At 31.2% G+C, this 27,999-nt stretch overlaps 1 protein-coding gene across 1 annotated transcript; it reads right to left on the reverse strand.

Annotated features, from left to right (window-relative positions):
- LOC125066385 (progestin and adipoQ receptor family member 3) lies at positions 1-27,991 on the reverse strand. The gene is made up of 7 exons (XM_047674447.1): positions 27,683-27,991; positions 27,238-27,461; positions 25,288-25,444; positions 16,675-16,827; positions 4,786-4,974; positions 2,776-2,844; positions 1-1,490 (listed from the first exon to the last, which is right to left on the reverse strand). Exons 1-7 carry the CDS (start codon positions 27,752-27,754, stop codon positions 1,326-1,328), a joined length of 1,029 nt encoding a protein of 342 aa, XP_047530403.1. The 5' UTR covers positions 27,755-27,991; the 3' UTR covers positions 1-1,325.
- Between the last annotated feature and the right edge of the window lie 8 nt (positions 27,992-27,999).

Raw genomic sequence — 27,999 nt, forward strand, 5'->3', positions numbered from 1 at the left:
CGATTAAATCCGTTAAAAACTAGTTTTATTTCAACAACAATTATTTTAACAATGAACGGTTATGTTTCAAAGTGTTTTAAAGGTCCCATAATCGCTTTCAAATGACACGACGTATAAACAAAACAGAAAATCTTTTATAGTGAACTGTCATCCCATACATTTTCAGTGAAATTTACAATTACACACTATAGCTTAAGATTATGTTCAATGAACATTCAAAATTTTCTTTTTTTGTAATGTAATTCAAAAAAAAATTAATGACCCGTATATTCGTTTTTAAAAAATATTTTATAGACCTGTAAGCTAGTTTAAGACTATAGAATGTGTCAACACTGCTATTATTTACGTTTCGTGTCATTTGAAAATACGGCAACTTTACATTCGTGGAAAACACGGAATGTATATTTTTTGAGATATTAAAGTTTAACGGAAAAAACTAAGCCCCCCATTTCTTGAAACTACCAAGTATGAAAAGATGAAAAAAGAATACAGGGCATGGGGTCTCATCTTTCTATATGCAAACATAAACTGGAATCCTGTCCTTAAGATCTTATGAAAGGCGAAATAAAAGACTTTCTAAAAGACAAATAAATTAACAGTTACGATTTACACTCCAATAAATTTCATTAACTTAACTTAACGTAGATTATTTGAAATGAGATTTGCGATAAAAAAAGTATGTATAGCCTTAGAATATATTTTTGTATTTATTCAAAAGGAATGTTTTAGATTATTTTCGTAATATATGAAATTCAATATTGTATTAATGTATTTCACTAAAGTTAAACATCAGAATCACAAAAAAAATATAGATTTAGTGCAAAGTTATAATGACATAAATATACAGTAATTTGCCGTATTACTTACTGATCGAGTTTAATTGCCAATATTTCTCACCGCTACCAATTAAAATCCTAATATCCTCAATTAAAAATTAATTTATAATCAAAGAGCAAGTCAAATGATTATTTGCCGTTTGTTTGAATTTAGTCAAAAGTTTAAATAACAAGATTGGACAAATTTCGAACACATGCGATTCTACTTATAACAAATATTGGTAAATTTTTTGTACACGAAATAAATTAATTTGACAAGACGCTATCTCCAAATTTAAGAGATAATTCTGTCTAATTATTTCAAGATTTCGTACACCAAAATCAGCACCATTAAGCAAGAATTTTATCTATAACATTTGCACGCGGTATTTTTCTGAATTGACATTTGATCACAAATATAATGCTAGTGGCAGACTCAGACTCATAAGGCCATTCAAACATCTAACACTATTTTATAATAATTACCCTGAATTTATATTTAAAGCTCTTCTAGAATATTCTCATTGTGTTCGCACAGCCGTGGTTCATTCTATACTGGACATATATCATAGCAGAGTTATGCCAGTAGTACAGAGCTCCTAGAACTAAAACGTGCCACCACTGATGGGAGTGACCTATGTAGTCAACCTTACCCGGAAACCAACGTTCTGGAATCTGAAAATATAAGAATTCCATTAAGTTTTTATTAAAATACATTTATTAATGGGTTAGTTTAGATGTTGAAATATGTTTTCGTCACGCGGCTAAGCGTGTTACGTACTCTTTGTCCTTTGCAGGACCGTTAACAGCGCAATGCAACTTTGCAGTACAGTTAGCAATGCAAAATTTCATTCAAATCGGTTAAGTAGTTAAGACGTTAAAACGCAACAAACAAAATCACTGTAGCATTTTTAAATATAGTTTAGTATTGGTGTTCTGGGACTGATCCGAGGTGACACCTAATCTGTAGTACACTTGAGTTCATTATTTCGCTGTATGTAAAGACTTCAGACAAAGACTTTTAGATTGGATAATATTAATAAAAGCTTTCTTGCAATCTGGTTTTCTTGGATTAACAATAAACATTTTTTTTCTCATCGTCTACAAAATAACCTTCAGAAAATACACAAATTAAAATTTTATGCTTGCCTTTAAGTTAGAGTAAAATACAAAAAAAAAGAAATAGTTAAATGTTATTTTATTAATAAAGTTTCTGTATGTACTCCACTTGGTAAACCTTATTTAACAAATAAAAATATTACACAATTCAATAACATCTCAATTGTCAAAGTAATATTAATGTCACGCTAATACAGGGGATTTTCAAATAGTGCAGCCAAGATATCGAAGTGCGTGCAACCAAATTTAGAACGTATCAACTCGTTCTGAATAGAATAGAAAAAAAATATCTATTAATCGGTTCGTTCGGTTAAGCATAGATAAAATCTTCTCTTTTCCGTAACTAGCGACCCGCCTTGGCTTCGCACGGGTGCAATGCTGCCATTAAATATACTACAGAATGTCTAACAACGTTTACAGTTTTTCAGTCATTAGACAATACAAACCGCTATGTCCCTGCGTTTTAAATCTGTAATATCTTCGAAAATATTCATTTAAATTACATGCTGTAAGGTGTACTATACTGTACTACATTATTTTGATATATCTCGTAGAGTTCAGCCAGCGTTCGCAATGTAAGTGCAAATAATGTGTTTGTTTACGACATCACTTTAGAAACCTCTAAAGTTATCAGTGTTTCTCTACTATATTGTGCATGTATTATACATGTAAACCATAATCTTGAATCATCCTACCTATTAAAAAAAACAACATCAAAATCCGTTGTGTAATTTTTAAAGATCTAAGCATACATACGGACAGACAGCGCTAGGCGACTTTGTTTTATGATGTTGTTGACCTGAGATTTTTCAAATAAACAATAAAGGTTGTTTGTAATTACCTTGAAGGCGTATATAGCGAACGCTGTACCGCTAATCACGTACATCCCGATCACCCTTGGAAAGAAGATCTGAATAATAATAATAATTAAATCCTACTTGAAAAAAACATCTTCTTATTTATGATTATTATAAAAAGAGTAAGATTAGTTTTCTTATAATAAAACTGATGAAAGAATACGAAATACGAATCTTCTATTTCTTCTTTTAAAATGGCAATTCCGACACATTGCGTACACCAGTGGGTCTAACGGGACGAAATTATAGACACAGGAATTCCCTTATAGAACGAAATATCCTTTTTCTTAGAGCTTAGGTTAGGTTAGGTTAGCACTTCAAATATTACAAAGTCCATGTCCTAAGTATATTGATTGAGGTACCAAAGTTTGTATGGATTTTTTTTTTATTTAATATTATTTATTTTTGATATAATGATTTATTTCTATGTCAGTCAGCGATGACTAAAAATATTCTTTAAATAAAAGTAACACCAAATATAAATTCACGTCAGTAGTCACGTTCTATTTTCACAGTTTTCAAGGTTTATTTTATATAATTAGGGATTTATATAAATAATTAAGCAATAACATAAGAATACCGGCAAAGTGCGAGTCGAAAGTGCGCACGAAGGGTTCCGTACATTATATTTAAAAACGACAAAAAGAATATGTCTGTTTTATGGAAATCCCCTTAAATATTTATTTTGTTCCTTTTATTTATATTTGTTGTTATAGAGGCAACAGAAACACATCATGTGTGATAATTTCAACTATCTACCTATCACGGTTCATGGGGTACAGCAGAAGTAACAGACGGGCGGACAACGGATTCTTAGCAATAGGGTCACGTTCTACCCTTTGGGTACGGAACCCTAAAAAAAACAGTATATGTACCTACATATGGGTGATGTTTAGTTGGTAAAGTGTAAGAACACATGTTCCACGTTATTTCAGACGAGCTATCGAATATATTAAAGATTATGATTAAAAAATAATAAGAAAAAAAACGATATAATAATTAACGTAATTAAAATTATCGTACAATTATTCCGTAATTGTACAGCGAAACGGCTTCCTTGTAAACGTAGAAGGACATCTTGGTAATACAATGTTGTAAAAATCTGCGTAGTTGTATTACTTGTCATAATTTAAATAATTTTAGAGTTGAGTAATAAGAACAATTATTATCTATGGATTTCAATTGAAAATTTCCAATTTGGAATACTTCAGAAATTTCAAACGAACGTCCTGACTCCGGATCGTTAGCTGAATTTTTTTGCCAGTAACTTTTTATCGGCCCGACCTGGGGTTTTTATCCGGGACCTTGGGTTCTAGCCACTACACCAACGAGGCAGTCATATAATTACTATGCAAAATAGTGAAATCGGAAAATACTAGAACCATTTACGGGTTTTAATAGAAGTTTTGATCTCAATTCGATATGAATGAGTCGACCCTCGTGTCACCAACCAAGTTAAAGTAAATAACTAATAATTTGTCGATACCATATATACTTGTTTAAATATTAAAAAAAGATTAAGACCATTTTGTTTGCATATTTGAAGATAATAAAATTTGACAAAAACAAACGATAAGATGAATAACTTCAACATTTATACGTTGAAGTTATAACATTTTAAATTATCTATTTTTCTAAGCGGCCATTTTGAACAAATGACATTATATTTTAATGAACAACATTGTATCACTGGCGTTGCAGTGTCTGTAAAATTACATATCAATGAGTGATATCAAATTCAGTTGCAATATTTGACACACAAACCTACTAGGGTGCCAGCAACTTTATTCGTGATAACGAGGTTAAACTTGCTCAACAAAATGGCATGTTTCGGACCCTACGCGTCTTTGTGTTCTATATTTGTATAAGTAAATTAATTTATTGGGAACTAAACTATGGAATTCGGATTATCCTGTAAATATCAATTTAATAAATAAATAATCACATAAACAAATGTGTTTCTATGGCTGTATGTATTAGGAAGGCTGGCTTACCTGCACCATTGGGTTATCGAAACCTCCCATGACATAGGTCCAGTGTAACGTTGGCAGCACACCGTACGCCGCCCAACCTATGAAGACACACATCTTCACCATGTATGGAACCTGCAACCTCGGCGTCTGAAGCACCATTGCTACAACGAATATCAGCGTCACTGATAGCATGTAGAAAGTTTTCAGCTCCTGGAAATGTAAAACATAAGGAATGTATATATTGGAAGAGACACCCGTGTCGTATTTCATACAAGTAAACATGTTTAAAAACAATAAAATAAAAGTTAAATTTATACTTTTATTATTATAGTCTTAAAGCATTCCAAATAAAATAAATGCTTTGGCTGTTTAATTGAGTTGTTTGCCATGAAATAAGTTTTTACTGTTTTAATTACGTAATGTAAACATAACTAAATTAAATAGTTGCGGTCGTTTAAAATCTAAAAGACACATGAATAGGAATTCATAGTAAAGGGTAGTAACTATGATTATAGACGATTCCAGACTCACTAACGGCATCGATTATTTATCGAGGAATGATCACGGAATTGTTCACTCCACGATAATAGTAAATGTAAAATACCAAACTACGGACACGTTAAGCATCTGTCGTAAAATAACTTAAGTCAAGACTGATGTGATAGTAATAATACTTTTTTGTTAGATAGGTAATTGATTAATTATTATGCACATAACTGTAGTTTTAATGGCTAAGCGGTAGCGGACAGCCAGGACATTACTAGTACGAGATGTAGGTACACTTAATTGGAAAATTAAGAATGTTCCAGAAAGGACTACAGGAACAAACTGGAAACAAGAGTTGAAGTGTTCGAAATTTAAAATTCATAAGTTGTACTCCAATAATGATTTTTTATTTAAAGTATTACTATAAATAATAGATATGGTAACTAAAGTTATTCAATAATAATTAATTATTAGATCACCTTGAATGTAATTTCCGTTTATGTTGACCTGTACTGGAAATCGATAAGGATGCCGAGTACTACGTCAATGTTCATGGTCTAACATCGATTTTCGACATAATTAATTATCATCGATGATATCGAAATAATAAGAGATGATAAAAAGTTTAACTAGGTCACTTTTCATGTAGAAAAATGTACTTCTTTATTAATGAGAAAAAATTGTAGTGACATACCAACTGAATATGAAACGGAAAACGGATGTCTTAAATAATACGTTTTTTTTTTTATAATAAATAAATTTCACTAAAATACATAGCTCTAAGTGCAAAATGTCGTATGTTAAAACGAGGACCGATGACAAACTATATATTCATAATTTAACTTTTCATAATAACGAATTTACTTATAAATATCGCCTAGGTGGCGATTAATAAAACAATTATATCTGTAAGTCGTTTTTCTTTCTAATGTCACAGTGTGTCAGAAAGAGATCGATCAGATCGGTTGTTTAACAGAGAAGCTTAAGGTTAAGCAGCGTTTACTCATAAGATATTTTATATTTAAAAGTTGCATTTTTATATACTTTTTTTATGAAAAGAGTAGGCGGTAAGGCTAATGAGTTACATCATAGTAATTGGCAACTAGCGTCCATAAGTTTGGCGCGTAAGAAATATTAACCATTCCTTACAACACCAATGCGCCACCAACCTTGGGAGCTAAGATTTTATGTCCGTTGTACCTGCAGTAACACTCACTAACCCTTGAAATCGGAACATAATAATAATAACTGTTTGGCGGTAGAATATCCGATGAGTACTAAGACGGGCTTGCACCGAGAAAAATTCATACATTAGTTCCCATAAAGACAAATTAAATACTATTAAGAAATTCTTTTTAAGTTTCGTTTTAAATCCGCCTTTTAAATACACAATATTTACTTACGACCTTTAAGCACTAATAAGCAACATAACAAGATAATTTGCAAATAAAAAAATATGAACGTTTTAAATAAAATGATTGCAATCTATATTTATAAGGATGTGAAGATTGACTCGATTCAAGTGACCAATTCAAAGAAGACTACAATAGCCCATACGACGACACGACCAACAACCGTTAGGTAATTTGAATTACACTGAAACGAGAACGCATTGAAGTTATTCCTTTGAAAAACATTTTTATATTATTTACAAAATAGTTACAATGCATGTGTTTCGCTAATCACTTAAGCTCTTTATACTATACACTACAAAATTAAATATTATTATAATAATATATAAGTACGTACATATGTATAATGAATATATATTTTATAAAGGAAGTAATTTAATAGAATAAAGTACTGTCGTTACACCGATGGATCACATCTATACGAATAATTGAGGATACGATTTAAACAATTCTTAACAATTATAAATGAAACCTATACCAAAAGATGCAACGCGTTTCGGAAAAGGATTTATTGTATAATCTTTACTAATATTATAAAACTGAAGTTTGTTTGTTTGAACGCGGTAATCTCAGGAACTGTTTTGAAAAAAAATCTTTCAGTGTTAAATAGCAATAGCCCATTTATCGAGGGAGCCTATATATCATCACGCTAGGAATATAATCATGCATGTCAGAATCAGTAATATAGCCGAACGAAGTCAGGACCAGCAACAAACGTAACGTGTGGCGCTTTGTATTACTTGCTTTAATTTAAGCAATTGACACGACACGTGAATTTCCTGTTCTTGTATTATATAGATATTATTTCTTCCGAGAGGTGCTTAACCGGATTTGAAAGTGCAAGTTTAAGTATTCCATCTTAACATTATGCTGGGTTTTTTAAAAATACATTAATCAAAATTAAACAAAGCACACACTACACGCACAGACATTCATACACGGAAATATTCGTGTTTCAAGAATATGTGTCCTTGTATATAGTATATAAAATATATTATATAAATATAACAATAAAATCAGCTTGAAAACTAAAATTAAATTATATATTCGAATTATCGAATAGAAACTCGTTTAAATGCGTGGAATATTTTAATAAATCCATTGTATGCGAATTCTCATCCATAAAAAAAAAACAAGTGTTAAGACATCACGAAGGTCAATGACGTTGTAGTAACGCAACGTAGATACGAGTAAGTACGTTGCTAAACAATCGGTCAGTTGGAATGTTAAATGGGAGCGATAGTTTACCAATACGTTATTACAATTCCAATCACTATATTGTGTATTACAAAAATGCATGAAAAACTATGTACTTCGTGTCCAGTACACTTTTATAATTTCAAGTAATTAAACACAATATAATTTTAGTTAGACTTAAGAGTTTTTACTTTACGGCAATAAAATTCAAATTATATTAAGTTTTATATTTACATATATATATTATGTTAAGTTTAACGTGGAAGATAGATAGTCAATTCCAACAAGAGACATCGAATTGACATCGAATCGAAGCGATATTAGTCGAGATCTTGAATGGTACATTATGGAAAAATACCGTTTTGGTATCTTTGCTAATAAAATTGAAGTGAATATAAATAGTTAAGTGAAATAGTGTTGTATTATAAAAAAAAAGATATATTAATCATGAACAGTAGTGCACAACACAACAGAAGTATTAGAAAACCGCGTGGATCACATAAATCTAAGTTTTAATTATATTTAGCCGTCTCTTGCAAAGTATCGGCATTTTTCTCTATAGGGAAACTCTTTTAAACTTTTAATAAAATGTCAGTTACTTTAGCGAATAAGTCAGTACTAGTGTTTGTTAATATATTTTTGTAGTTCTTAAAGGAGTAAATTTAACGCCGTTTGTATAATCTAAATTAGTTGTCATGGTTTGTTTGTTTTAAATTTGAACTAATTTGAAAAATATCTCAACAATATGTCCCAACATATATAATACCATATTATATCAACTATAAGTTTCATCGAAAAAAACAGATGACTTAAAAATATATTCAGTCAGTCCGGTAAATAACGGCAGGAACTTACAGAGCTGTTAGAATTGTTTACCTCCTACTCTACGTCATAACATTAACAGCCTGTAAATTTCCGACTGCTGGGCTAAGTACCTTTAAGCTTAATTTATTTATCAGTCTCTAAATTATTTGTTGATAAATATTAAAAATAAATAATTATATATAATTATTTAACCGAGAATGACTCGTTTAAACTAGTTTAAGGTCAAGCTATTGTTGGAATTTTGGAATAACGGTAAATTACTACCGAAGTTCCTCTATGCACAGATAAGACAAAAATAAAGCTGAGACGAAATTATAGGAGAGATTTGCCTTTCACTCGCAACCATAACTTTTACTTGCGTGCAAACTGCGTGTAACTGGTGACACCAATGATATATAATATTAAGTATTACGCTAAGGTAATTTAAAATTCGAATACTTTTTAAAAGATAAAGGGCAACCGAACAATTATGCCATCAAATGGGAACTACTAGCCACAGACATTAGAATTGCAGAAATGTCAGCATCCGAATTCTCAAATATTTTTTTATTTTTTATTTTATAGCAATGGCACCCGAATATTAAGCCGAAAATTTAGGTTAGATAATGCCTAGCAATATAAATCTCGCCAACTTCGTTTCGTCGTTAGTATCGAAATAAAACTATTCTATATTCAAAATTTATGAACAGGACGTATTATGGTCGGTTAGAACATAGAATCAAATGGGGTTGCAATATAAAATATTTCAGTATCAAATTATTATAATCATACAATGTGTAATCTACACATAGGCGTTTATAAATACATATCATTATTTACCTACTATTCACGTATTCATGTAAGAATAATTTGTGTGTAAATGTTATGCGTAATAACTTTGTTAATTACAAATAACTAAGACACGAGAAACTTACTAATTACATTAGGCAGTATAATGTATCTTTTATATAACATGAAATACGAATGTTTTTCGTAATACTATACCATACGGTTTTGTACCATCATTGGCGCAAGTAACGTGCATCTTGCTCTCTTATATTTAATTAAAAAGAGATAGAAAAATTATCAAGTTTGATCCAATATATGTACGTAGAAACTACATAATTGCACCATATCAGAGAAGTCGGCTACGCTCCGCTTACGTGCAACTTCGATTCGCATAACATGACAAATTTAAATAAATTTTCTATGATGTACAATGAATATATCAACATATTTATATAGGAAAACACGGGTACCTGTGGCTAGTTTTAATAACACTACATATATCATAATGTTTAGTCAAAAACCTCTGCAACACGCTGAATATACGCGCAAATTTCTAAAACTAAAATATACAGAGATTTTGAAAAAAAAAACAGCAATATCTTTTTAGATATAGACTAAACATTATAATGTGATGTTAAATGTCTACGGCCGGCTGATGTTGCCAGTAACAGATCGCTATATTTTGACTGGTACCTAATTTTTAAAATACGAAATGTAATAAATCATGAATTATACGCAGTTGACTGTATTTAAACAAATTATTATAAATATAATTAGATTTTTTCATGGAGCAAGTTATTTATTTATTTATTTATTTATTTAAAAACTTTATTGACCAACAACAAAAGTTGGAACAAAAGGCGGACTTAATGCCTGAAGGCATTCTCTACCAGTCAACCTTTAGGCCAAACAGAAAGTCATGAAGGCGGTAACAATAAATTTTACAATAAATACTATAATAATAATAATAATAATGAAACAGAAACATAGATAAAATATTATATATATGCATGAGAATACACATTTATAATTAACAGAGACATAATAGAAATTTTAAAAACAGAGCGTAGTGAGAGAAAGAAGGAGAAACTTAAGAGAGGTTTTTAATAAGATGATCCTGTAAACGACGCTTGAACAATGCCTTAGTGGAAGCCTTTCTAATTTCTACCGGAAGTTTATTCCATAATCTGACAGCTTGGACGGAGAAAGCGTTAGTTAGGAAACCAGAGAAGTGACTGGGAAAAGAGAGAAGGAGAGAATCAATAGAGCGTAGCTGTCGATCGTGATTGTCAGAAAGAAATTTGAATTTATCCTTTAAGTAATCAGGGGAAAGCGGGTCAAAAAGAATAGAAAAAAGAGAACACAGTAGCCGTAAATCTCTGCGTTGGCGGATAGGGAGCCATTTGAGTTCGGCTCGACAGTGGGAAATGTGGTCGAATTTTCGAAGGCAGAAGATGAAACGCAGGGAATTATTTATGAGGCGATCGAGTTTGTTTAAAAAAAATTCATTGAGATCGACATAACACACATCAGCGTAATCGATGATCGGATATATAAGGGCTTGCACTAGCAAAACTTTGGTTTTAATAGGGAGAAAATTTCTTAATCTATTGAGACACCTTAAGGTGGCGGTAACCGAGCGACTAACTTCATTAATATGCACCTTCCAGCTCAAAGTTGAATCAATGTGCAGTCCGAGATCTTTAACATTTTGAGAGTAAGGTATGATATTGTTATTAAACACGATATTTGGCAAAGAAGAAATATCGCACTTGGAAATGATACGCGAACTACCAACAATGATCGCCTGACACTTAGCTGGATTTACCATGATACCATATTTATTAGACCAGTTATATATGTAAGTAAGGTTTTGATTAATTTTATTTACAGCTGAATCGATATCCTCCAACTTAGTATGAATATAGAGTTGCAGATCATCGGCGTAGAAATGGTAAGAACAGTCGATGTTATAAGTAAGAAAATTTATAAAAATAGAAAAAATAATAGGAGAAAGGATGCCACCCTGCGGCACGCCAGCAGATAGGTCAAGCCACCCGGAAAGACATTGATCCAGCCTGACCGCTTGCTGGCGGCCGCGAAGATATGAGGAGAACCACTCCAGAGCTGATGAAGAAAAGTTTAAATGCTTAAAAATGGCAAGAACAATATCATGATCTACTAAGTTAAACGCGTTGGAAAAATCAATAAGGACCAGTATGGTGATCAATCTATTCTCCATACCAATCCGAATATCCTCAGTTACTTTGAGAAGAGCAGTAGCTGTACTATGGCCTGGTCGGAAACCTGACTGATATGAGCTGAGAATATTATTGTTATAAACAAAGGAAGAGACTTGTTGGTAAATACTTAATTCTAAGACTTTTGACAAGAAAGGAAGAATGGAAATGGGTCTGTAGTGATTTAACTGGGAGGGGTTGGAAACTTTAGGAAGAGGAATAACATAAGCTCTACGCCATAGTACAGGGAACTCTCCTGATGAAATAGAAAAATTTACAATGTGAGTTATAGCTGGCAGTAAATAGTCTAGAATAGATGTTATCATATATCGATTAATGCCATCAACACCAGTAGCATTCGATGTGATTGACAGTATAATTTTACGAATTTCTTCATCAGACACTGGAGAAAGAACGAAGTCGTTAAAAGAAGGAGAGGCCATGGATTCAATTTCTGAAATAGTACGTAATTTAATATTAGGACATAATAGAGTAGAAGAAGAAAAATGTGAGTTTAAACTATCAGGAGACAATGAAGGCACAGAAAATTTATTGTTACGCTTATTTATGCCTAATGTTTGTAGAAACTTCCATATTGAGGCCACAGACGAGTTACTTACGTTAATATGACAATAGTGGCGTTTGGCTGTTCTTACCATCAAGTTACACCGGTTGCGAGCAGCCTTATATAATTCCCAATTTTCTTTGCACCTGTCATGTTTATATTTGCGAAAAGCACGATCACGACGAGACATAGCCATACGCACCCCTTTAGTAATCCAAGGAGCGGGCGGTCTTCTTATCTTGACAGGACACATTGGTGCATGTTTATCAAAAAGTGATGAAATGGATGTATTGAAGTGAGAAACTTTATCATTAATTGTTGATGAATTATACACTAAAGACATGTCAAGCGATTCTGCATCATTTTTTAAGTTTTCTAAGTTAATTTTAGCAAGATTGCGCATCCACACTGTAGGAGGTTTAATTTTAGGAGGCTTAAGCTTGTAGGACACATATAAAAGATCGTGACGAGAGAATCCGGGAGCTGATAATTGACCATATTTAATGACATTATTTGTTGAGGAGACAATAATAACATCCAACCAAGTATCAGGCGAGTCAAAGTTATGATGTGTAGCTCCAGAAGGGAGAATGTTGAAATTAATAGAATTTAAGAGGCTAGAAAGTTTTAAAGAACGTGGAGTCATTTTTAACATATCTGTATTCAGATCGCCCATGATTACATGATGTGTGTAATCCGATGAAAGGGACTCAAGGACAGGTTCAAGTGAAGAGAAATAGTCAACAGCAGGAGGGCAGTAAATAACTCCAAGGACCACTTTCACACCCCTGAGACGGATTTCAATGAATAAAAATTCAGCAGAGAACGAGAATGAAGAAGGAGATGAAAAAATAATATTATAGGGAATCTCAGAGCGTAGGTAAATAGCCACACCTCCGCCACCTTTGCCTATACGGTCGTTCCGAATTAGCACAAAACCAGGAAGACTGTATAAGCAAGAACTAAGAGAAGGTTTTAACCAACTTTCGGATATTAAAATGGCGTCTGCAGGGGCATTGGAAAAGGCTTCAAGAAAATCAGGAAAATGAGAAGGTAAGCTTTGAGCGTTAATATGACATACATTAAAAAAGTGAGGAGAATTGAGAAAAGAACTACTAAGCAAGGACCCAAGCGTTTCAGGAACATGGAAAGAATCATCGTCTACGTCAGAGGAACAACTACTACTACATGCTGATAAAAATATATCATCTGTAGTGGACATAATTTTACAATTTTAATTGTACGGTTCGATAAATTGAATGCAATATATAAAATATATATTTATATTATGAATAAAATAATCTGAATGATTTAATAAAAATAAGATAAATATGTATATACTCTTTCAATAAATATTAATACTATATCTATTAATCATAATTTCTGCACGTCCCGCCGGTTGACGGTTACATTAACACAATAACAAAATAATAAACACTAAATAAAAACAGGAAAAAAAAAAAAAAAAAAAACAAGCAATGTGGATAAGAAAATACAAAAATTTAGAAAAATTTAAAAGGCCAAGGCAATAGGAACAAAGACATAGTAACATTAATTAATAACAACAAGTACAAGGGTATTCTTATTTTGTTATCAAAAACATCGTGTGAAAAAAGCAAAAATATTTAATGTTTATGCTGTTAGGCTGTACGGTATAATACCTTTGCTTTCCGACATGACCAAAGTCAACAAGTTGTTGTGTCAAATGTCAACGTCAACTCAATTATTGAAATACCGGAGTTCTTATTTGTAAACTACAAATTGAAAATTTGTCACCAAATAATAATTGAATTGAATTAAATTACAACATATTATCACGGAAAGCAACAAAAGTACAAATAAATAACGTGATACGCTCAAAAATGACAAAAGAATACCCTTATTTATAAGATATGCAATGGCTCGAGAATGTTATAACAAGAAGACAAAAATATGATACTATAAGAATAAGAAGGCAATAAGATTGAAGTTAACAATTATAAAAAAAATAAATAAAAATAAAATAATAAACACTATTTCTTAGCTCTCACTGCACGTTTGAGCTTGGAACTGAGACCGGTTGATGATTTATCCTGGGTACCTGATGAAGATCCCTCACCAGCAACATCGATTTTTCCAGTCAGTTCAGAAAGACTTTCTTTTGAGTCAATACGATGTCTGGAACCATCAGGCATCTTGACAAATATATTGCCATCTAAACTCCAGCAATTCCTCATACCCAGTTTAGTACGAGCAAGTAGAAATAGAGATTGGCGTTGGTGCGTTAAGAACTCTGATAGCACAAAAGAGGAGCCCTTAAGACTTGCCTTTTTCTTCCAGATGGCACTTTTTAAGTTGAGGTCAACAAACCTTACAAGCACGGGACGATGCTTACCCTCAGAGTGTTTGCCGAGGCGATGACAGGCAATAATTTTATCCTTAGTTGCAACAGGAACACCAAGCTTGTTTGTACAGATCCCAGAAATAGTGTTTGTGAGATCCTCATTCGCTTCTTCAGGCACACCATTAAAAAGCAAATACTTCCTGCGATGTCTCATCTCCACATTATCAACAACTCGGCTGATTTCCATTATCTGCTGTCTGAGAAGGCTTAGAATTGACCAGACATGATCTTTAAAGCAATTAAATTCATCAGCCAGAGCAGCGAGATTGATGTTACTCCCTGGGGTACTTGCCTTGAGCTGCTTCTCAAATTCCGACATCTTCTCCAGCAAGGAAGCTTCTAGTGCCTTTTGTGTTTCCATTACAGTATAATAGTTTGCCATGTTTGATGAAAATTGTACAAACTCAGTGTTTATAAAGATGAAGTTTGTTGTGCCGGCAGGACAGTGCAGGTGAAATGTTTAAATAAGCACTATATGCATATATTAAGCTGAGATAACACTTGTAAGTATATAATAGAACTTAAACTTTAATAAACTGATGAATATTGTTGACTTAGATTAAAAATAGATAATAAAATCGAAACTTATAATCTCAGAACAGTGTTGTAGTTTTCTTTGCCTACCGCCCCAACATGAAGTAAGTTAGATTATTTAAAAAAAAAAATGTATATTATAGATATGTATGCAGGTATGAAAGAACGTTACCGATTTTTTGTATTTTCTTTATATTAGACTAGAAAGTTTAAAATAAAAAAGACGGAGATTACATTTGCATCTAATGGCGTCAAATCGAAAGTTGTTAGTGTGGTCAGACCAAATTCGATAAGAATGGAAAATATATTATTTCACATTCACTAGTATTAACTATTGCAGTATTATTATAAAAAGTGTCGGTCATGCAGAATTTTTATATGCAATTATTGTCGCTCGCGGTCCTACGTCAGACGCGCCACGTCACTGACATTTGCACAAAAGTTTTAATACAATCTGGTGAATGATACACGAACAAATATTATACAAACAAAGAATCATTCATTTTTATATTACCAGCGAAACGAGGCAGACGTCGCCCTGTTTGTATATGCCCTATACCGACTGTCAAGGCGATCGTTTAAACGACATTGAAATTGTGATGCAGGGCCGTTTAGCCAGCGAGTCATATAAGTGGATATAATAAAAAAAAACCATGAAAAATGTACAAAATCATACACACAAAAATTCTTTTTTATATATAAAGATACTAGCCAGGCTCAGAAAATTTATAAAAAACCTTCCTCATGAATCACTCCGTTACTGAAAACCGTTTAAAAATCCGTTCGATCGTTTTTGAGTTATCACGCACAGACGCGGCGGAAATACTCATAATATATTGTGATATAATTAAGACCAAGAAACAATTCTATTCTCATTTTAGGAACCTGTTATTTTAAAATGAAATTACAGCAGTTCTTCGAGTAGATTCAACTGATAAGAAACCGCAAGAAAAATGTTAAAATTAAATATAATGCGCTTCTTAATTATATTAACGTATACAAAAGTACTTAACAATAAGACACTTAATATGCTTGCGTTAATATGTGTGTCACGTGTGTATGTGTGTAAAATTCAGTATTCTATAGGATACAATTATAAACACATTAACTATCATCAACACTGGTAGTGAGTTCATTTAAATCTTCATTTGTAATTTAATGATGCGTTGTAATTTATTTAATTTAATATTAACCTGAATGTAATCGGTTATTTTATTGTATTAATTCTAGGTTTAAATATTAATTGGAGGAATTAAAAAAACATAAATGACATTGGATACTTTATCGTTACATTGCCAATGTTCTGACAAATAATTAGATTTCAGTCCTTATGTTTCTTATGCTTATAAATACAATAACCCACTCTTAAAACCATCGATATAAACATTGCTTTTTTGCAGTTAAATAATGATCAATACTATCCTATCTACCTAGTCGGACTAGACCGTTTTCAGCTCTACCATAAGCAATAGTGGCGATTGGAATAAAATAAATACTCACATGATGACACCAAAACGCATAGTACACGCCCGACGTATAAATCGCCAGCAAGGAGAGCGCTATACCAAAGAGATCGTACATGAGGAATGTGTTGTAATCTTGTTCGGATCGACAGGAGAATGTGTGGTATAGCGCTGAAAGCGCCATGCATATCTGGAATAAAAAGGTATTATAATAATACATATACAAGACAAAATATGTAATTCATATTTAATACGAATACTTAGTATCTAAATAATAAGGTGATCAAGTCTAGAATGAATAGCCTAGTTTGATGATATTATAAATAAATGTATATTGATATTGACGTAATATCGTTTGGTGGTACAAAATGTTATCGAAGACTTGAAGATCTTGGTTGAAGACATCGAGAGCGACGATGATGCTGATAATGATGATGCCGGAACTGATTAATAATTTTCACATTTTGTCCCTTTCAATAAACAATGTTTCTTCTTTAACTGATTTTCAGGGTTCCAGTTTATGTATTGTTTCTAAAATTCACTTCAATTCTAACATTATTCAGTACATTCATACTGGTTTCAATATATACTGAGTTCAATTTTGTTTTTTTGATGTTTTACTTTTACTTCTATTTTTGACACATTCTGGTGCCCGAAGAACGTATTCTTGGTATCTCAAACCTATATTTCAACAACATTCCGAAAATCATACAGAATATTATGAAACAGTTCAGTGGAATCTTTGACATTTTTAAAAATTCGTCCTTATCAGGGCTACAAGCGGAATGTTTATGGTGATATTTTCGATGATTCAGAATAATAAGATCTAACAATTGGACACAGTTTTGGTCGTAATATTATGAAACAAAATTTTTGGTCGCGGACTCTAGTACTATAAGTGTTAAGATTAAAATGTGTTATTTTTAATAATATTATCGCATTATAATAAATAACGTTTATTTTTTAAAAAAAAAGTACGTCATACTATTAACATATGACTATAATAAACAAATTAATATGAGATGTATTCTTTTTATTAAACTTCAAGGAAATGAAACACTTTAGCCGTCAGACGTCACGATTTGTTTTTCACCTTGCTTTATTGCTGGTAAATTTGCTGTGAACCGGTTATGCGAGTCAGTATCATAGTTAATGATAACTTAAATATGTAATACCCTTCAATTCTGATGAAATTTGTTTACACAACATTAATAGAAATAAAAAAAGATATAAAAATATATTTATATGAAGTCAAACAACTTTTCATAAATACAATCATTGTTTAAAAAAACATTAATATACATTATAAATATACATAGTTGATAAAAAAGCGTGGAGCTTATAATTGTTGACTTTCAGACAATACAACTAAATAAAAATAATGTATTCTACATAATATAATTGTATTTAACAAACATTTTAAATGTTTCTTATTAATTTAATAACATCCACGGACTCATAGTTGCCTGTGCCTTTTATAAATCAGCAGATCTTCGCTGGATTCGAGCTACTCGTCTTCTTGGAAGACGTGGCCCACACTGACTTTATGTCCTTTTTTATCATACCTTGTATGTAATATTACCAAAGGTGGGCATTAACTCGTTAATCCGTTAATCGTTAATTAACGAAGCTAACAATCTGCTGAACGGATTAACTTTTAAGTTAACTTCAAAAAATGTTAACGCTCTTGTTACATTCCGTTAAATTGAACTTCCGTTAACTTTAGTCCGTTACATTAGTCGTTTGTTGACATGCTGTCGCTATTTTGTTTGTTTGAATTACGCGCCATGCCACGCTCGTATGTTGGCATTAACATTATTGTTGGCAACAACGGACGCAGTAATAATGAAGAAGAAGGGGATGATTTTTACAGCACTGTCACTCAGTCTGAAGAAAATAGGTCTAGACGCCAGAAATCTCTGAAAAACAAAGCGCAGAATTTGATAAGAACCTGGCTGGACACATAGTCAAAGGAATATTTTATGGACGCTGCCTTTTTAGGTGAACCAGTGTTAATTAATATTTAATAAAATATTTACTGCTATCTCATCTTGCAGTAGAATTATGTCAAATTAAATATGCTATTTTTTTATGAAGGGTAACATGCATCTAAATGACCTAATGCAAAATAACAATAAATAATACCCTTATTCCTACCAACTTTATTATCGACATAAATAAATGTGTGGTTAACTTTTAACGGTTAACTATAACTTGCGTTAAATTTTCGAAGATTTAACGCTCTAACTAATATCGAAGCTAACTTTTTATTTAACGAATTAACGATTAAAGCAGTGAACCTTTGGATTAACTGTGCCCAGGTATGAATATTACAATACATAAGAAGAGTTTCTTACGCCTATATTATTGTTTTAAATTATTATAAATGTTGTATATATTTTTTCTTATATAGCTTTTGCTTCACACAATTTGAACACGCAATTTTTACACTTTGTTACGCTATTCTTTTATCCTTTTTTTTAAGCTTTAGTGCAATCCAACAAGCCTGCTCCGCGCTCGATCAGGGAGAGTATAGCCTCGGCGACTCTGATGTCGAGTAGATTTGTGCATAGATGTCTTGAGGCTGTGCTCTAAGATGGTCCTTTCTGCCTTAACTTCTCTGTGGAATCTACATTCCGAACCGGTGGTAGCTTTAAGCCTAAAATTGCTTGTAAAAGCTTACTTGAATAAAGTATATTTTGATTTTGAGCTGCGAAAATTCTAGCAAACGCAGATCACTATATGTCTATGTCCTAGAGAATCCTACAAAACCGAGCGAGTAACGCGGAGAATAATCTTTTTCAACTTATTTCGTCATTAGTTTAATTATACTAAATTAAATAAAAAAATAATATGGCTATAAAAATAAACAAAAGCTAACAACAAGATTTGACCACACGTAACGGGAGTAAAGTTGAATAAGAGCTTGTCAAATAGGAGAAAATTACCGACGTGGCTTCAGCATATCACTCATTCATTCAACAAACATCTCTTTTACATGTCAAACGGAAATCTTAATATGGTAATGTGGGAAATAATTAATTTCCCATCATAATTCAAAGGTCAACGGAACGGATACAATAACGAGCTGCGAATGTCAAGAGTATTTCATCAGTTCATACACCCCAATCCCAATTAAGGAAAATGTAAGTACGAGTGTTACAGTAGCATTTATGAATTTATTATAACCGTACATTTTATATTAAAATCAAAATATACTTAATCACAGAGTGAGCAACATAAGCCTATCGTGTGAGCACTCGAATCATCATTTTTATGATTAAATTTCAAAATATCACTGGTTCGGAATGTAGGTTCTACGGAGAAGAACCAACAAAAACGTAAACAATCAAGTTACATAGGTAATTAAATATAATTGAATTATTATTTATTTATCCTGCGTGGAGATCAACGAACGCTGAATCCACTTTTTTATCATCTACTAAAACATTGCGCCGAAATTGTTGCTGCCATGACTCATAATTAAGGGCAATGATGCCGAATTCGGCCACCGCGGCCTCATAGAATACTGGTTTACAGCGCAGGAGTTAGTGTCAGTGCAAAAGTGAGGACGTAAAAATTAATTCCGGACACCTTAAAAGCTAGCCACTAGAAACTACACCTACTAGCAGTAACACATACATGCACACCATTACTGTTCAATTGTGTGAACAACAAAGTTGCCTATTGGTCGGAACCGTCCAGACAGGCTTGCACAGAGCAAAGCCGAAGAAAATTGCAATATATAATTTGTGTAACCACGTAAACGACCTGATAGTTCTTTCTAATAAATATATTCAGTCATTTCCTTTTACAAATAAAGATTCGAAAATATGTTATCATTCTAATAAAATTTCCATATTTCAAGGCCAGTGGTGTCATTTAGTTTTGATCTATAACAAGTCCTAGTAACTCGTCTGATTTATCTATCTACTAACGACCCGCCCCGGCTTAACACACGAGAAATTTATATAAAAACAAAATGAGAAGTGTGCGATTTACACAAGTATGTATTTTTATAGCTGATTTTATTCAGAGAAATAAGAAAAAAAGTTTTCAGAAAAAAAAAAACATGTTGAATGTATTTAATAACGTAATATACGGTGTCTTGTTTCAACACCTGTTATGCGACTACGTCTTAAAGGGCAAAACGTGAATGAGTGCGTACAAGTTTGCACTTAGGAATGTGGACATGTATTATGTAACAGCATCACATAATCACATAATGTTGTAGCTAAGGTCAAAACGTATATTTAAGATTCGGTGTAATAGAAATTTAAAACTAATTTATTAGCATTTTAAAATATATTTATATAGATTCTTTTTTTATGGCAATGTTAGGCGAACGAGCAAATAGGCCACCTGATGTTAAATAGTCACCATTGCCCATAAACATTTGCGCTGTTAGAAATATTCACCATTCCTTACATTGCCGTTGCGCCACCAACCTTGGGAACTAAGATGTTATGTCCCTTGTGCCTGTAGTTACACTGGCTCACACACCTTTCAAACCGGAACACAACAATACTGAGTACTATTGTTTGGCGGTAAAATATCTGATGAGTGGCTGGGACCTACCCAGACGGTCTTGCACAAAGCCTTACCATCAAGAAAGTTACATGTTTAAAATTATAAATCAGGCGGATATACCTCGCCACTAACTCCTAAATGAAACTAAATCAAAAGTTATGTGATAATTTTATAAACTTTGAAAGTGTAAATAATTCAGATTTATGTAGTATAAAATAACCACAGATTGTACGACAAGTCCATAATAACACAGCTATTCCTCTCAGATTCCGCACGTCATTGATACGTTAGCTCGTACAATGCCATCTCCTCAGACTGAAGCGGTTTCTACTGACCGTTATAACTTGTAGCTTTCACTGTCAATAGGGCCCCCTGAGCTGTCTGAGACTCAGATGCAAAAGATTCACTTTTTCTTCATCTCTTAGGAACATTTTACAATTTTTAAAATACAGCTAAAATCATATTTCAATTTACGTAAGATTAAAATTAAGTATATTTTCATATATTATATTATTAATTTTTTATATATCTAGTTGTAAAAAGTAGAAGCGAAAATAAAGATTGTAGTCATTGTTAAGTAATTAACGATCTTGTTATACTGCTTAAACTGCTACAAACATAAAGCATATTTTGAAAAGTAAAATGCCGGTCGTATACATATATGCATTTTAGTATGTATTATTAAGGGGTATGAAACTTTAACATAATTTGAAAGGTGTTATTGTATGGAAAGAAAAAATGTTCTTCCCATACAATAAGCGAATGTCAATTTATAGACGGCACGCGATGCTTGTTAAAAAGATTTGCTTAGCGTTTACTTGTGCAATACAACTTAGGATGTGGGTACTAGCTTCACTATACGGTTACCGCTATCATAGACATTAGCCGATGAACAAAAATTTATCTTTCTGTAAGCAAACGTAAAATGTACGTATTTACATATTATTTACTATTTTTCTTTGTTAAAATATAAATAAATAAAAAAATATTGTTATTCAAATGTTGATAAAAAAACTTAAAAAATTCCCAATTCCTTGGCATGAAATGGTGATGACGGTATTTTATTATAGTTTTTTTTCTTAAATATGTTTATTTACTGATAATTCTTTATAGTCATTTTTTATTTGTTAGTACTTGTTTTATCTGACCGATTATGATTTAAACCTTGAAAAAAAACATATTACGTAAAGTTTCTATTTAATAATATTTTAATTATATTTTAAATCCGGATACGTTAACATAACACAAGGCAATTAAATCTTATGTTGTTTCTTTCGTCACATTCGTACGTGAATAAAGGTCAATTTGAAATTCAAATAATTGCAAGATTTCAGAACATTTAAACAATCAATATCTTCAATTAGATGCTCATAATAAATTTTTATCTATTGTTATAAAATATATTATTGCTACCATATAATTAAATCGTCCTTGTTGTAGTGAATATAAGGTCTAGTTCTAGACGATAGTGTTACATGTAAACACCAGCTTGTACCGGCGATTTCATGCGTGTATTTAAACATGCATATGAACCCACAAATTAACTATTACCGTAAATAAATAAAAAAAAAGAAACAAATACATACTTTTTGCAATCATTATGCAGTTATTAGAAAATACCTTCAACAATTTTTTTAATATAAAATCACGTGTACTGACAGGAATATAATACAAAATTTAAAAAAAAAAAAATTTTGATGCTTTTTTATATAAAAATATCGTTACATACCATATCAAAAACTACTAATTACGCTTGAAAAACATGGTTCGCTGATATAAATCAGCGGATATACGTATATCATGATATGAATTGGATAAGTTATATGAATTGGCATATTTCTATGTAGACTATAAGACCGATGTTTATACTACAATTTATATTTTTTTTCCAATCTGTCTTATCCATAGAATATAAAATTTGTTATTATAACTGTTCCTTAAATAGTGTTAATAGTTATTGATCTCAAATAAATATATTTTACTTTTAATCAAACTTTATTAATTAGTCACTGTTTTAACCTTTTAAAAACAACTACTTATTTAATATCCATATACTTAATAGGTGGTGTGCTTTTGGTGGAGATTTTTACAAACACTATTAAATTATCACATTTATAATCGTTTGCCACCTATCACATAAAAAAAACTGATTTATCATAAACGCAATTTTATCATTAAAATAACAATTTAATAAAAGACAGAAACTATTTAATCATCTTAAACCAAATAAAACCATAGTGATGCCATAAAACACAATTTTTTGTAAACTAAAAACAACTCCAACATTTCTAATATTTGACAGATCTTTTTTTGCATATTTTTGAACGCGACTTTCACTTAAGTAAGTGGGAAAGCAAGTTGGACGAGACAAGGGACTTCACTTTCGAGTCGGTCGACGGATGGTGCTAATTATACTGTGGATATACATTTCGTGACTCGTCCGTCAACAGGTTATACACGATGTGAAGGTTATAATTAATGTACATCAAAATGAATGAATAGTACACATTTGTATATGTCAATCTTCAAATTGTAATTTGATAATACGAACGTCTTTACTATACTGATAAGATCGGACGGTATTTGGATGTAATAGACCCGTTATCTTCATCATTGCCGTATAAGTATACTACGTATAAGTCAATAACATTTAAATGTTGACCAAACTAAAGTCACTATATTCATTAATTCCGTGATGATCTTTTAAATGGGCATTATCTAGCATTAACAATGACTAAAATATTTCTTACGGTTAATAAAATATAAACAAAATGTTGTTTTATTAAACACCAAATTAAGTAATTAACCGATTCATTATAAAAATTATAAAACAAGATAAGATTTGCGATACATATTTTAAACGAAGGTAGCCGTGATAATAATTATTTAACTTTTTATCGATTATAATATCTCCGCATTAGGAGACGGAAAAAACATATGAATATATAAATATACCCACATATATTGTAAAAACAAATTTGGCCCTGAATAAATCTTAAATTGGAATGTAGGTAGCCATTTAAGATTTTTTAGTACCATATAGTATTGCCAATTAATTAAATAATCCAGAATCTCAAATGATTATGTATTCGAATATATTTATGAGTACAGTATAGCATCACCGGAGTTCTCAAGACATCTCGACATACTAACCTATTTTAATATGAAATTGATTGAACTTATTTGAATGATAAATATCAACAGCCATAATTGAGGTTGGAAGTTTGTCAAATTGAGAATGACACCAATAATTTTGCTGCCGCAGCAAATGCAAGTTGCAATATTACTTGACAAAATATTATTATTTACGTTAAGTATCAAAACAACTACACCGACTACTACCGTTAAAATAGAAAGGGACTGAGTTTACTTCGAATTGAAAAACTTCCAAATGTAATACGTAATATAATTTTTTACGTATTTAGAGACCGATACTTATTTTTCATCAATTTATGTGTACGAACCAACCAAAATCCATGTAGGGTATTTACAAATTATTATTAGGATATCCTTACACAAGAACAATTTTTATACTTAGGTCCAGGTCAAAAAGTCAAATGAAGATAAAAATATTTGCAACGCTTTTCGAAAAGCTGATCGGCTAATCTCAAACGGCACATTCAGTAGCTACTCTTTTCAGTTACTTAATATACAAATTAATTTCAAATACATTTATATATTATATACTGCCTAAAATTCAAAAAGTGTAAGTACAATGTTTTATTTTTTAACAAAAGATTTAAAGGTATGAATTGGCAAAGTTAAAAATATCTGCGGAACTCAAAATAGAAACGATTGCCTTGCCCCAGGAAGTATTTATTGACTTTGCGTGGTCGAGTTGAGATAATTTTGTCTAAGCTGATGGTTATCTATATCTTTCACATTAGCATACAAATAGGCAAACTTAACCTTACCACAGCGGCGTTTCAGAAAATTTAATTGTTTTATATTTTACGTATATTTTGTTTTTTTTTTTTATAACTAAAGTTAGAATTGACGTAATTTTATATTGGGATTAATATTTACATCTTATGATTATTGAACTTAAAGATACTGTAATAAGAAACATCCATCTTCATAAATAAATTGAAATGAATAAAATAAAAAAAATAATACTTACAAGAAAGCAAGAGAAAAGAATAGCAGCTACCGTCTTGTCGGTCATGGTGGCGTGGATGTTTATAATGACGAGATCGTTTATCGTGAGGAATAGAAGTAAGAAGAAACCAAATATATGCGTCCATATATTCATAGTTTCATTTGTCCACCAGAATATGCTGAAAATACACCATTATTAAGTCACGCATACACACTCTTGTTACAATATTACAAAGATTCATTAAACCTTATACAACTACAACAAGTATTCAGACACACATATGTATGTTTATTACATACATAGACTCACACATGTAACATGATTGTGAAATTGACACTTCACTGTTGATTATAGTCAACAAAATATTGAGGAGGCTTTAGTATCATGGCTATTCATAAATTAGGTAGTAAATGTAGTTTAATTCTGTAGAATTGAAAATCTACGACTAAGTGTCAGACAAATGCTTTACATGACATTAATATGTAATATAATATAATAAATATATTTACATATTAAATTTCGGTATAAAATCATATTTTTGTGAATTGTCAATTATGTAGGTTCCAACAATGTATTTTAATATTTACAACGTATTAATTATTATACGAGGTGGCATTCCCGACTTCGTCCGGATTAAATATATGTTGACCGATAGAAATACGCAGATTTTTTTCATCCGTTTAGGATTTCAGTAACTTACAAACGTACAGAAGATTTATGTACCTTAAAGATTTATGTATATTGTAATATAATTAGAATATGAGTAAGTCTGCGAGGAGCCCGAATCCAATTGATTGATTCGAAAAATATCGTGTTTGAGTAGAAAAAATGTACAACGAATGTATACATATCGCGTTATATCAATATCAATGAGTAAATATATCTGTGTCCTATTTTTTTATGCTTAGATTTAAAAAAAAAAAAAGATATTTGCTAATGTAATTGTATTGAGCCTGGCAAGAAAATTACGTGATTTTCAAGTGATGCCGCTGAAACGAACTTCTGACGACGTTTTTCAAATCCCTTATATTACGATCCCACCATCCCATTAATTATAAAACTGTATTTTTACATTATTAAGTATATCTGTCAAATGTGATTTAATTTGTAATTAAATTATCACACCAAATCCGTTTTAAGGGTAAATTAGTACTTTGTTAGTAATAACCAGTTTTAGTTTGTCGGACTTAGACAAAACTTACTGCCACAAAGCTAAGAATTGAATTGAAATGCTTATAGAATGCATTGCCCTAAAGATGATATTTCAATGAATGAATACAGCAGTAGCTTTACATTTAACAAATACATATTATATAACTAGGTTCGTGCGCGTGTAAAAGGCGAGAGCTGTTGGGTACGATACCTTGTCGTTATTACAATAAAAAAAAAACCCAACTGTCAAAAAAAGCGCCATTGATTTTTAATGTATGTAAACTATAAATTTTTAGTAAAAAAATAAATATGTATACTTATTAGTGTGTGTCAAATGCATGGAAATTTATGTAATGTTATTTTTTATTGATTTAATATATTTGTAAAAAAATTCTGCACTCCTATTCCATATCAATGTTAACTGCACCAGTGCAAAGTGTACCTTGTTTCTATGATAGATATTAAATACTTCATATTCTACATTTGAACTTTAAAATATTTACATTTAAAAATTAATTACAAAATCAGTGTGCTTTATGCAGTTGAACTTATTGATTATTTAATTGTTATATATTTAACGAGCTTTAGAAGTAAAGAAAGTGTTTTATTGCTGAGCAACTATAATTTTAACTACATTTATTATCTGTTTACAATATACTGTTAAAAGAAGTTTCTATTAAAACATTTATTACATTTACATAATTAATGTTTATAAATATGAAAACAAGATATACCTTTTGCCTTTGACTTGTATAATTTGTACAAAGATTTAATGACTTTAGACCATTAAAAAAATTGTGATTGTTTGTGATTTATTACCTTTCCCAGCACAGTCTGGTTGGCAGCAGCTTCCTATAGCCATCTTTGATATACGGGTTATGTTGTAAATATTCAGGTGCTTCCTCATACTTGAGCAATTTTCTGTAATTGATATACTCAACATCTGCATCAGTGAGATTGTTGTTATCCTCCAATTTTTTACCACGCCTAAGTAATGTGTTCCCCTTGCAGTATTCCTTTTCTTGTTTACAATCATCTTCTAGCTTAAATATAATTAACTTAATCAGAATTTGTTTTATAACATTTAATAACATAAGTTTAAAATAATTTAGGATTGTTTCAAAAATGTTTAATTCTTATGGTAGCATAAATAGAAAAAAATGGAAAAATAATATTATACTATTGTGTATTTGATTTTTATTTTGGGTTTTATGATTTTATATAAATAAAAATGTAACAGTTCCATATTATTTATTTAACTTACTTTCTCTATTGGCATAAATTGGACGGTTTCTGCCTGGCATTCACTAACTTTTCTTGTCATAGTTAAAGTCATGATTCCAAAATGTGATAAATAATTATAATAAAATATTTTTCGTAAATCTTCAATACCACGTATCACAAGAGCAAATTTACAATTGAACTATAAGGAACAACAATACACTCACAAAGTATGATCAAAATACATAATATTATATATAATTTATTTATTTGATCAGCTATATCGTAATTATTAAAAATACTGTAGCCAAACACAACCAGTACACACGCGCTTTAAACCGAAACTACCAATTCAATTTA

Source organism: Vanessa atalanta, chromosome 9 (genome assembly GCF_905147765.1).
Source record: "Vanessa atalanta chromosome 9, ilVanAtal1.2, whole genome shotgun sequence".
NCBI lineage: Eukaryota > Metazoa > Arthropoda > Insecta > Lepidoptera > Nymphalidae > Vanessa > Vanessa atalanta.

Coding starts and splice junctions, on each gene's coding strand:
- LOC125066385 (XM_047674447.1), bottom strand. CDS start 27,754: ATGACTTTAACTATGACAAGAAAAGTTAGTGAATGCCAGGCAGAAACC. Junction 27,462..27,682: donor AATTTATGCCAATAGAGAAA/GTAAGTTAAATA, acceptor ATTATATTTAAG/CTAGAAGATGATTGTAAACA. Junction 4,975..16,674: donor ATGCGTTTTGGTGTCATCAT/GTGAGTATTTAT, acceptor TTACATTTCCAG/GAGCTGAAAACTTTCTACAT.